At 35.9% G+C, this 12,935-nt stretch overlaps 1 protein-coding gene across 1 annotated transcript in view; it reads right to left on the bottom strand.

Annotated features, from left to right (window-relative positions):
* arhgap22b (Rho GTPase activating protein 22b) overlaps positions 1-12,935 on the bottom strand; it is a 50,614-nt gene that overhangs the window by 16,578 nt on the left and 21,101 nt on the right. The window contains exon 4 of the mRNA XM_678124.11: positions 2,259-2,381. Coding sequence (XP_683216.6) covers positions 2,259-2,381 — 123 coding nt within the window. The remainder of the gene's footprint in view (positions 1-2,258; positions 2,382-12,935) is intronic.

Genomic DNA, 12,935 nt, shown 5'->3' with positions numbered 1-12,935 from the left:
ACTTAGAGCTGAAACGTGTATTTGCTTTGCTTTGAATGAACTTAACCTGTGGATAATGGCAATTAAGGTAAAGTTAATGTTATGTCGCACTTTCTGACTTACTCCTTGCTATTATTATTAAACCAAAATATTCTTTGCAAACTCTAAATATTGACACTATTAGCAGCCTATCAAAGTACAACATTGTGCAGTCATATAAAGTGCTGATGTTTTCAAGTCGTACTTGCATGTAATTTTAGACCGACTATTCAAAGTACCATGGTAAACAATATAGGGCGCATGTCATGTTGTCAATGAACGATTGTGCAAATATAAAACCAAATTTACTCCAATATTTATATACCCATCTACTTAATTTTTTTCTTCTTGTTGTCAGTACTTTGGTTGAAAAGACTTGGAAATGTTCCCGCCAATATCAACACCACGGTAAGAAAATCTCAATGTCTTGTTAATGTTTGTCAATAGATAACTTCAACATGTTTTAATAATTTTACTGAGGTCAAGACACATTTTTGAGTGACCATAACTTAGAGCTGAAACGTGTATTAGCTTTGCTTTGAATGATAATGGCATTTGAGGTAAAGTTAATGTTATATTCGCACTTTCTGACTTACTCCTTACTATTATAATTTCACCAAAATATTCTTTGCAAACTCTAAATATTGACACTATATCAGCAGCCTATCAAAGTACAACATTGTTTACAGTCATATAAAGTGCTGATGTTGTTTTCAAGTAATACTTGCATGTCATTTTTAGACTGAATATTCAAAGTACCATGGTAAAGAATATAGGGTGCATGTCACAATGTCAATAAACGAATGTGCGAATATAAAACCAACTTTTCCTCAAAGTGATGGCATCACAGCTCAGTGATATTTTAGTGTCTTAAACAAGTTATACAACCAACAATTAAGAAAATAAACCATGTATTTATTATAGTATAAGTGTAGAAACCATATGTGCATTGATTACAACCACAAAACATGGTCAACTCGAGTAAGTAGTGTATCACTGTGAATTTGTTGGTTACTATGGCTTAACTACAATTCCTATTATTATTTTTTTGGTTTATTTATTTGTAGTAAAACATTGTCATGAGAGATGTATATCGTGTGAACTTTAATGGATTATCTAACATAACTTTTTCACAAAAGTTTATTTTTCCTCCTCAAACTATATACAGTTGAATTCTTAATTATTATTAAATTATTAGCCCTCTATTTACCACAATTTCTGTTTAATGGAAAGAAGATTTTCCCAAAACATTTCTAAATAAAATAGTTTTAATAACTCATTTCTAATAACTGATTTATTTTATCTTTGCCACGATGACAGCACATAATAGTTGACTAGACATTTTTCAAGACACTAGTATTCAGCTTAAAGTGACATTTAAAGGCTTAACTGGGGTAATTAGGTTAACTAGGCAGGTTAGGGTAATGGTTGGTGTGGGTTTCCTCCGGGTTATCCGAAGACAAGCGCTATAGAGGAATTAGACAAACTAAATAGGCCGTAGTGGATGAGTTTCCCCATTACTAGGTTGATATATAAGACATTATTAATTTAGTAATAAATTAATACTATAATGATTACATGTCTAAAAGGTAGCCTATTCCTACAAAATAATGTTCTTCGTTGGCATTTATGGTTTTATAAAGCATATTTAACATCCACTAAAGCTTTACAATCCACTCTTTAGGTACTTTAGTGTGGTAATTATTAAATTTTAATAATATAAATCCTCTTTATATTACTAATATGTTCTTTAAACATGCACACAGGTGTTTCTTTTAAAAATAGCCATGCCATTTAGATTATTAAGACAGCACATAATAGTTGGCTAGACATTTTTCAAGACACTAGTATTCAGCTTAAAGTGACATTTAAAGGCTTAACTAGGGTAATTAGGTTAACTAGGCAGGTTAGGGCAATTAGGCAAGGTATTGTATATCGATGGTTTGTTCTGTAGACTATCGAAAACAAGTATAGCTGAAAGGGGCTAATAATTTTGACCTTAACATTTCTTTAAAAAAATTAAAAACTGCTTTTTATTCTAGCCAAATAAAAACAAAAAAGACTTTCTCCAGAAGAACAAATATAGAAGAAATACTGTGGAAAAACCCTGCTCTGTTAAACATCATTTGCGAAATATTTAAAAAAGATAAACAATTTACAGGAGGATTAATAGTTTTGACTTCAACTGTATATCATTCTGAGTGTGACCTATTGAAGCTTGCGCTCCACCTGGTTTTTACCTCCTCCAAAAGGAGCCCAAATGACCCGCCTGATGGCCTTCACCCAGTCGTCCATGTCACTCTGAGTGTTTGCCATCAGTAGAAAGGACTCGTGGCTCATGGCAGCCTTGTCTTTCTCCCCAGCTGAGACAGAAAACAAGAGAGGCAGTTAGTCAAGTTATTTTTCACCACTTAGTTAATATCATTCAAAGATACATATTTACTTTCATAGTTCTTTTTAACAATACACCAGTAACATTTTACATACAATAAGTCCAATTTTCAGATGTAAAGTAACAGCTCATTAAGAAAACACTTTTAAACCAAGTAGATTTTCTTTTAAGTCAATTCACAAAACCCCATTGAACATGAGTGAAATCTGCATGGTGAACTCTTAATCAAGTGTGTCATGGTTATTAATGAATCACCTGATTGCATTTATTTAATCTAGCTGTATTAATAATAATTTCTTAGAGTAATTTTACTATAATTGTGTATTTTATTGATAACGGTCACACACTCTCGCAAAAAAAGAGATAAAACATGTCATTGGTGTGGTACATTTTTAAATGGTATGCTTTTGTACCTAAAGGGTGCGTTTCCTGAACATCGATGTAACTCGCAGCTGAACGATCATAGTATAATGCATTGTTTGGGAAAAGAACGATGAAGTGTCGAGTGTTTCCCAAAACGCATGGTTTCTCTGTCGCAGATCTGTCCTTTGAACCACGTTAGCTATAATGTAAAATGTCCATAATGATGCTCTAAACGGGGTGGAGTAACTACTTATTTAGAGAAGAACCCCATTATTTCTTTGTGCAAATTATATCGTCTTACATGCACATGCATTTAAAATAAAATCCAATATTAGTTTTGGTGCACTCGCATTCCATTGAAATATATGCAAATGGTACATACAGGGCCAATGTTGCCTTTACAAATACTATTAAGAACATTACATATTCCATTCTAAAATATAAAGTCACTTACAAAAAGCTAACACTATTCTAATATCATAAATAAATAAATAAATAATGAGGCTATTTATTAAGAAATGAAATGTATTATTTATTAGAAAATGAAAAAATCATGCTTTAATAATAAAATAATGATGATGATGATGATTATTATTATTAATAAGTAGGAAATTTTTATTTATAATTTTTTTGTTTGAAAGTCTACTTTTACAATTTGACACATGCAAACCACTGCAGAAATGTTCTAGCCAACAGGCCCATGTCATATACAGTAGGCTACATTTCTTAATAAATAACCTACTATGAAATAAAAGCATTAATGTATGCTATGTTTCTTGTTTTCACAAGCTTTGGAGCGATGACTGTAAAAATATACTAGCTTTGAAGACATAATATAAATTCCACTCGGCTGTGTTCAAAATGACATCAATGTTTTCAAAGTGCACTGCGAAGGGAGCGCAATTGTAAACATGAAGATCGCTAAAACTGTACTGTAAACATTTTCTGAAAGCAAATTTCACCTAACTGTGCGTTCACACCGAAGGCGGTGTGAGCGTCAAAGGTTGCTACATTGATCTCGTATTTAAAGGGGCCGTTGCAGCATATCATATCAGTTACATTCCTGCATAAAACATGCTTTCTATCATGAAAATGTCATGCACTTTTTATCAAATTTATTTAACAACGGAAGGTCAAGTTGCATGTGGTGTGGCTTTGCTCCACTTAATTATTTAAAGTGTCCATATGTCTGAAATATCCTAAAGCAGCAATGCTGTTTTGAATTGTTGCATGAGATATTTCCATTTTTTATTTATTTATATAAAAATAAAAATAAAATTATGCACATCAGAAACTCGCCAGTAACTTTTTTAATGCATGTTCCTGTAAGACATCAGTGCAAATAATTGGAAATCCGGTGACCGCAATAATCAAACCCTTGGGAACAACTGTGGTCAGAACCAACGTTCACAGTGACTGTGTTCTCTGGACTCCTCTCAAGCAGTGGACTTCTTCATTCTGATTGCTTGTGGCCAAACAGCATCATAGCTCATTACCATAAAGTTGACTTGATTTCAACTCTCCTCGTTACACCGGCGAAGACTGCCCGCGCTGCTCCTTGTTGCTTAACGCCACCAGCTCTTATTGAAAATGAATGACTTCCGACTACTTTGACGCTCTCGCTGCTTTCGGTGTGAACGTACAGTTGAGTGATAACTTTAATGCTTTAAAAAAAATTCTAGTTTAAAAATTAGAATGTTTTAAACGAAATGGGGCATATAGGGAGGATAACTGCGAATAGAACACAGCCAGGAACTGCATCTAACTAGAGCTCAAGAGGTTTAGTTGTAAGTGCACAAGTTTGCGACGCAGTTTGCGAATGTTCGTTGGAATGACGGATTTGGGAAACGTCAAATCAATGAACTATGTTTGTAAAGACGGAACTTGCAACCTTAGTTGGTTAACGATGGTTTTAAAAAATACACCCCAGGTCATTAAAGGTACATATTAATACCTAAAAAGTACAATGCTTACCTCATATTACCTAAAAGTAAACTCTGAAGTTTGCACCGGTTTTGTACTTTTGTTTTCTAAGTGTAGAGCAGTAAGATATATTTTGGTAGTACTTCAAGTGGTTAGCATCAAACTGAAATTTCTCTCCAGCTGGCCGTCATTGGCTGGATCAGCTAAACACCACACAAATCATATTCATTTAAAACCGAAAGAACCACAGTAGCACTTCATAACACTTAAATTCGCAACAGTTAACGACTAAAAAAAGAAACAACTTCACAAAGACGCAATTAATTCAACTCTTCGCAATGATAATGACAAAGTCACAAAGAAATGCCAATCTTCTTCTGGTTAAATAAAACAACCAAAGCAAGTCTTGAGAAGATACGTGTTCACAGCAGTCTCAAATGAACTGACAAAAACAAAGCAGTGATGCAATTAAGATAAATAAAGCCGGCGGGACATTAAAGGCTAACGATCTCACACAGAGTCAAGCCGTAATGAAGACCTCTCATTTCTCACCATGGTGTGGCATTTTGTCAGCATCCATGTCTCTTTGAGAAGTGTCACAATGTCTGCTGATCTTGTGGAGAAGGAAAACTCGAGGGAAAGGGCTTGTGGCTCAAGTGTTCTAGGGATGTCATGCCCTTTCATTCAGGCAAATTGTGTTTATTCATTCATCAATTTTCCTCTGGCTACTTATTTATCAGGGTTCACCACAGCGAAATGAACCCCCAACTATTCCAGCATATATTTTACGCAGTCGATGCCCTTCCAGCTGCAAATCAGTACTGGGAAACACCCATACACACTCGCATCCACACACACACACTCATACACTACACTCAATTTAGCTCCAATTCACCCACAGCGCATGTGACTGTGGGGGAAACCGGAGCACCCGGAGGAAACCTACGCCAACACGAAGAGAACATGCAAACTCCACACAGAATCGCCAACTGACCCAGCTGGGACTCGAACCAGCAGCCTTCACATTGTGAGGCGACAGTGCTAAGTAGTAAGGCACCGTGCTGCCCAAATTGTGTTCTTTTAAACCTGAAATGCATAATCAAGCAGTCTTGGACATGCATATACTCATCATTGTGCTGTTTCTTTGTTTTATTCGTGCATTTGCCAACATTTTATTCAAATGTATTTGCTTTGGGAATCAAACTCATTACTATAACCTTATTTGGATGGTAACTGCAGGGTGTAAAGCTGCCTTTGCACTGCACATGACATTTGGACATGACTGTCGGATTACGCCCTCTTGTGGCAGCCGCACATAATTTTCAGTTCTGACGTGCACCATGGGAGAGCTGTTCTCGCAGTGTCCGAAATAAAGGAGCGCATAAGCAATTCTCCGTGGATGAATGAATGAATAAATGAATACTAGAAACTCAGACCGCTAAAAATATTGGAGGGAATGTGGAGACAACATAAAGCATTATATTTTTTATTACTTTATCAATTACATTTATGAATAGAATTTTTTTTTTTTTTTAATTAAGAATTTTTCTGATTCAAAAAATAACCAAATAAAGTCCTATTTCTCATCTCGCGCACACGGACCTGCTTGAACAACATTGGAATACATCACATCCGGTCGCTAAGGTCTAGTTGCAAGAGTTCAGTTATTTTAATGGATCCGCAGCTCAATTTGCATCTGAATTTTCCGCATATGGAGATGATCGGGACTCCACACCGGACTACTCTCCATTGGAAATGAATGACTTCCGGTCTGTCGCTTGTCGTTTGTTGTGTGCAGTGGAAAGGAGGCTTAAGGGATTTTTTCTATTTACTAAGGGGCAGTTAAGTGACTTTACTTCCATCCTAATTCAGAATGTTGGTGTTTTTACAAATTGCCTACTGTTTTTTTTTTTTTTTTTTTGGTCAGACATTAGCCCCTTTCACACAGTGATACCGGTAAATATCTGGAAAATTTCCGGAACGACTTTACCGGTATATTTAAAAAAGCGCTGTTCACACAGGCGAGGACGTTACGGAAATTTTCCGGAAAAGAGCATTCACACATCCATTCCAAAATACCGGTAAATTCTGACATCATTCACCACAAATGAGCTTTAAACGGCTGCGCTTGTATTTGTAAACATTTGACTAAATTACAAACTCTGTGGATGATCAATATTGTGAACAACTTTCGCAGGATCATTTCGCATGTCGAGATGTTCATAATATGTGCGTGTGCAGGCGCTCACAGGCACACGCAAAGCTTGAAGGTAAACAAACAACGGCTTATCATAAGCATCTCATCGATGATTATTTACACAGTTGGCATTAAGAAGAACATATAAACGTGATCTGACTAACTTCTAGCAGCTAAATGCGTCTGGAAAAATATTCAAAGGCTTTTATCCTCACAAACCGCGCGGACGTAAATGCGTCTGACTGTTGTGATTGGCTAAAGCAGACGTCTCACGTCAGCACGTTCTAGACGTGCACGCGCTTATTACGGGAATCTTCCTTCTGCATTCACACAGCGCAGCATTCCGGCAAATTGCCGGTAATGTTACAACTTCTCTTTCCGGAAAATAGCCAGAACGAATTTACCGGTATTTTCAAAAAGGACCTGTTCACACATACAACCTTTCCGGAAAATTGCCGGTAATTTTCCGGAAAGGTCTGTATGTGTGAAAGGGGCTATTGAGGCTGCATGGTGATTTAACTGCCATCTAAATCCACATCTCTAAGTTTCTAATGGAGATCAATCCAAAAGTTGTTTGGTAAATTATGTTTGGCCAGCTTACGGTTACAATGCAATTTTCAACAGGAAAGTAGAATCTTGCGTATTAAAAATGGACACTTACATTACTGAAGTGCTAGAAATGTAATGTCTGTCTATTTTTTTTTTTAATATTGGCAACATTTTTGAGCTGTGTTGTGGTCCAGAGTAGTCCAATTGGCTGTTGCCATAATAATTATGCATCAGCACTGAAACCCACGCCTAGTGTGAATCCAAAATCTTTGTATATTTTTTCAATTATAAACATTTGTAACGCACAAAAACCTTGCACACTGAAACCGATGCATATTAAGGCAGGGGTGTCCAAACTCTGTTCTGGAGGGCTGGTGTCCTGGATAGTTTAGCTCCAACCCTAATCAAACACACCTGAACAGCTAATCAAGCACTTATTAGATATACTAGAAACTTCCTGGCAGGTGTGTTAAAGCAAGTTGGAGCTAAACTCTCCAGGACACCAGCCCTCCAGGACCGAGCTTGGACACCCCTGTATTAAGGGATCTGCTGCTAAAACAACAACAAGAAAAAACTAAAAAGAAAGAGGAAATATTGTATCTTTTGACTTGAAATCCCGAAAAGAGACTGCAGTGTGTCAAAGATATGGACAATCTTACACACACACACACACACACACACACACACACACACACACAGAGAGCATACATTAGGCTACAGCAGTGATTCTCAACCATTCATTCATTCATTTTCCTTCAGCTTAGTCCCTTATTTATCAGGTGTTTATCATTCACCACAGCTTAATGAACCACCAACTATTTCGGCATATGTTTTACGTAGTGGTTGTCCTTTCAGCTGCAACCCAGTACTGGGAAACACCCATACACAGTTATTCACACACACACACACTCTCATACACTACAGCCAATTTAGTTCATCCTATTTACATCTAACACATGTGTTTGGACTCTGGGGTAACTGGAACACCCAGAGGAAACCTACACTGGGAGAACATGCAAACTCCACACAGAAATGCCAACTGTCTCAGCCAGGATCTGAACCAGCGATTGCCAGAAACTGCTTTGAGCTGCAAGGCAAAATGGATTAATTTGTTAGACGGCGTTCTTTGGCTTTTGCCTGTATGGTGGCTGTGAATTGTCAAAACACCTCTCCAAATACTTGCTATTAATGCAATAAATGGAAAAAATGGGTCCTGACCTGAGCTTATTTTTTAATGTGCGAAAAGTTTGGGTGCAATGAAATTTAGAGCTCAACTCTGTCGGAAAGTAGACCCAGGTGAGGATTCCACATATAAATGCTAGCATCCAAGCAAGTGAATGATCATGTGAGACACATAGTTCCGTGCTTTTAGGATTACCAACTCAGACATCCACCTCCAAATTGACTTCATTCAAAAGCTTGTTTAATCATTGAGGAGCTATGGAGGTTTTTCTTTGCTATTGAAACAATTGCTGTCGGAGTAGGGTTTTGCCGGTGCTGCAGAGGCACGTGGTCTGGATTATGTGCTGTAATTATGCACAGGCCTGAAGAAGCTTATCTTCAGTTGACCTTTCGAGACATATCACACGCAGGAGTGATTATACTCCTTAATAACATCAACTGACAGATGCCACTTAGCCGGAAATCACTGCATCAAAATAAACCTAATGATAACATCCCTAATTTTTACATTTGCCCTTTTTTAATTAGTTTATTATTTGACGGATCATTTAAATATATATTCCTTCCTGGATCTCTTTTTGTGTCTCTAAATGTGTTCGGCGAAGGGAATTATTCTGAGATTGAAATATGTGATTCATGTCATTTGGCGAATTTGATGTTTGAGGCAGGGAGGTTGTATATCTGAAGGAAACCGGCTGTGTTTATAAAAGTGTTTAGTTTTTGCACTCGTTTTCATTGCACTGCTTTGTGGACAGTCCTAACACAAATCTATTAATTTAGCTTAACTAACCTGGACATACAGTTGAAGTAAAAATATTTTAAAATATTTTTTAATATCACTTAGATATTTTATTTTTTGAATATCTCCCAAATGATGTTTAACAGAGCAAGGAAATTTTCACAGTATGTCTTATAATATTTTTTCTTCTGGAGAAAGTCTTATTTGTTTTAATTTGGCTAGTTTTACATTTTTTAAAAGCCATTTTAAGATCAAATATATTAGTCCCTTTAAGCTCTATATTTTTTAGATAATCTACAGAACAAACCATCGTTAAACAATAACTTGCCTAATTACCCTAACCTGCCTAGTTAACCTAATTAAACTAGTTAAGCCTTTAAATGCCACTTCAAGCTGTATAGAAGTGTCTTGAAAAATATCTAGTCTAATATTATTTACTGTCATCATGCCAAAGATAAAATATAGATGAGTTAAAACTATTATGTTTAGAAATGTGTTGAAAAATATCTGCTCTCCATTAAACAGAAATTAGGGAAAAAAATAAACGGGGCTAATAATTCTTACTTCAACTGTATTTGGGTTATGCCCAAGTTATAAACTGGACATCACTGAGTTATAAGAAATAATACCAAATGTACCAAATTGTTGGTTTTGCCCATTTTTGACACAGCACTTGGTTAATAAAACCCACATGTGGATTTGTACAAAGTATAACACACATCCAGCTGTTTTTTATTGCAGAATAAAGCCCAACAGGCCTATCAGCAGCTGTTGTATAAGACTGAAAGTCTATATTTAGTGAAAACAACTGGCTGTATGTACATTATCCAGCTTATTACATGACTACTTGCCACAAAACTAAACCTTTAGACACAAAACATTGATCTGAGGTGTAATAACTACCAGTTATACATTTAAACATTTCTGTATAAATTAAATAAAGCTTGCAGAAAGAATGTTAACCAATTGCAGCCTGCAGTTCACTAACCTATCTACCTATTATTAATATTAGTAGTAGTACACTGTAAAAAAAAATCATGTAAAATCTACGGTAAAAAACTGGCAGCTGTGGTTGCCAGAAATCTACCGTTAAAAATGTGGTAGAGATGAACTGTAAAAGACATTAAAATAAAGACTGAGAAATATATATTGTTGTACATAACATTGAGAGATGATTTATTATGACCAACAGACTAAAATGAAGTCAATACCTTTGAAACATCACAAATTAAATTGAATATAAATTTTAAATACAATTTCATGGCAATAGTTTATTTCTTCATTCAGTAACAACTGAGTATTTGAAAACTCTTCTAGTTAGATCCTGTCTAAATCTGAAGGAGACCTTGATAATAATGATAATGATAATTATAATATGCAATAATAATAATAATAATATTAATAATAGTCAAAATCAAATTCTTTTCAAAAAATAATAATCATGCAATTAAATTCTGGGGATAGACTAGTGCAGGCCTACAATGGCACACGTCCATATAAATACACATATTCCTGTAGATCATATCATTGTGATTTATTGTTTAAAAAAAAAAAAGGAAAAAATGGTTTTAACAGTATACATCTGTTTTAAAAAAACAGTTAAAAAAATAAATGTATTGCAGCTATAAATATTTTCAAATCTATTTTCTCATCAACGTTTTAGATTGACAATATGCAAATGTTTTTTTTTTTTTAATTTGTACAATTGTTTTAAGGGTTGTTACCGTAAAATAATGTAATTTTACCAAAACAATAATGTAAGAAATACCAAGTTTTATATTAACAGCATTTAACTTTTCAGTTATTTTAACTGAAATGTAATGTTTTTTTATTTACAGTTTTTTACCTTCACTCTTTTACAATCTTTTACAGTGAAAACTACGGGCATTTTTTACAGTGTATTTAGTCACAAGATGCTGCCAAACAGTCAGTAACATCAGCATAGCATGCTGAACGCTATTCTAAATGAGACATTTGTATCCTCGGCCATACAATTAGTATTGTTTAAGCATTTCTCTATTGTTGCGTACCCGATGCATGATTGAACAAACTATTCGGTTAGAAATGAATTCATGATGACCTACATTTTTTTCTTTTTAATTTTATAAGTGACCCTTTAGCCAACAATGCTGCAACAGTATTTTAAATAAAGACACAATCACTATTGTAGCTGATTTTTTGCATGTATGTTTACCTTGGGCTAGTGGTGGTTTGAGTCTCTGTAGCTTATAGCAGCCCTGTCCCATGATGCACTGGAGGAGTTGAGCGGGTACTAATGCTGCGCTTTTTCACCATTACATTGGGCATGAGTCAGGACACAGCACATGTAGCTCTCACACCACACGAAATCCATTCTGCCAGCGTGTTTGTTCAAACCACTAATTTCCAAACAAGTATTAAATTCGATTATATTCCAAAATAGTCCTGACGAGGATGAGAAAAAATCCATACTGTCCAAAAGAAGTCATACTGTAAAGTACGTTCCTGAAAAACCAGTGGGCACTTTTTGATGTCTGAGTTGAGCTCAAGCAGCACTTCACTTCTGTTTCTCTCATTCCCACTGACTTCTCACGGTAGACTGACAGAATAATGAGACGGCCTGCTCTGTTAGTCCTTTCTAAAGACCTCAGTGGACTTAAACAAACAGCACACCAGATGCATCCGTCTCAGAGGACCTGCAATCCTCACTAGAAGATATTCATTCATTCATTCATTTTCTTTTTGGCTTAATCCCTTTTATTAACCTGGGGTCGCAACAGCGGCAGGGGCGGACGAGGACTAAAAATCAGCCCTGGCACTGTAGCAACACTAGCCCACATTACCACACCGACACAGCGCCATCCACGGACATGCATATTCACTACTTATATTGGTGTTCTGATGGTGAAATAAAATAAGCAGTACCATGTGTAATAGATATTTAAACATTTATTGTATGTGACTGGAACAAAAACAACACATTTATACCAAATTTATACATGCAATCATTTCATTTATTTTCTTTTCATCTTAGTCTCTTTATTAATCTGGGATCGCCACAGCAGAATGAACCGCCAACTATTCCAGCATATGTTTTAGGCAGCGGATACCAAGTTCACCTATAGCACGTGTTTGGACTTGTGAGGGAAACCGGGAGGTAACCCGAGCATAGATGCAAACTCCACACAGAAACACTGACCCAGCCAAGGCTCGAACCATCAACCTTCTTGCTGTGAGGCGACCGTGCTACCCACTGTGCTTCCCCCTCTCGAGACTATTTCAGTTAATTTGATGCATTTGGCAGCATCTGATTTTAGAGCATTTTTTTTTTTTAATATTTCGCGTTTTCTTTTTCACGGTCCATCTCTGACAATTATCTTGTGTTGCACTTACTGTTTGTTTGTTTGACATTCTTCAGCGTAACCCCTATTTGGATCGGTCCCTCTCGAAACCAGCCGGCCATTGCCAATTGGGCCAATGCTTAACATTTATCATTATTATTACTATTATCATCGTCATCATCATCATAATATTCACATCTTGCAAGAAATAAAAGCAGCCTGCATGTAAAAACAATACATATATTAAAAAAA

Source organism: Danio rerio, chromosome 12 (genome assembly GCF_049306965.1).
Source record: "Danio rerio strain Tuebingen ecotype United States chromosome 12, GRCz12tu, whole genome shotgun sequence".
In the NCBI taxonomy this organism is placed as follows: Eukaryota; Metazoa; Chordata; class Actinopteri; order Cypriniformes; family Danionidae; genus Danio; species Danio rerio.
The sequence above is the reverse complement of the archived record's forward strand: the minus strand, read 5'-3'. Positions and strand labels throughout refer to the sequence as shown.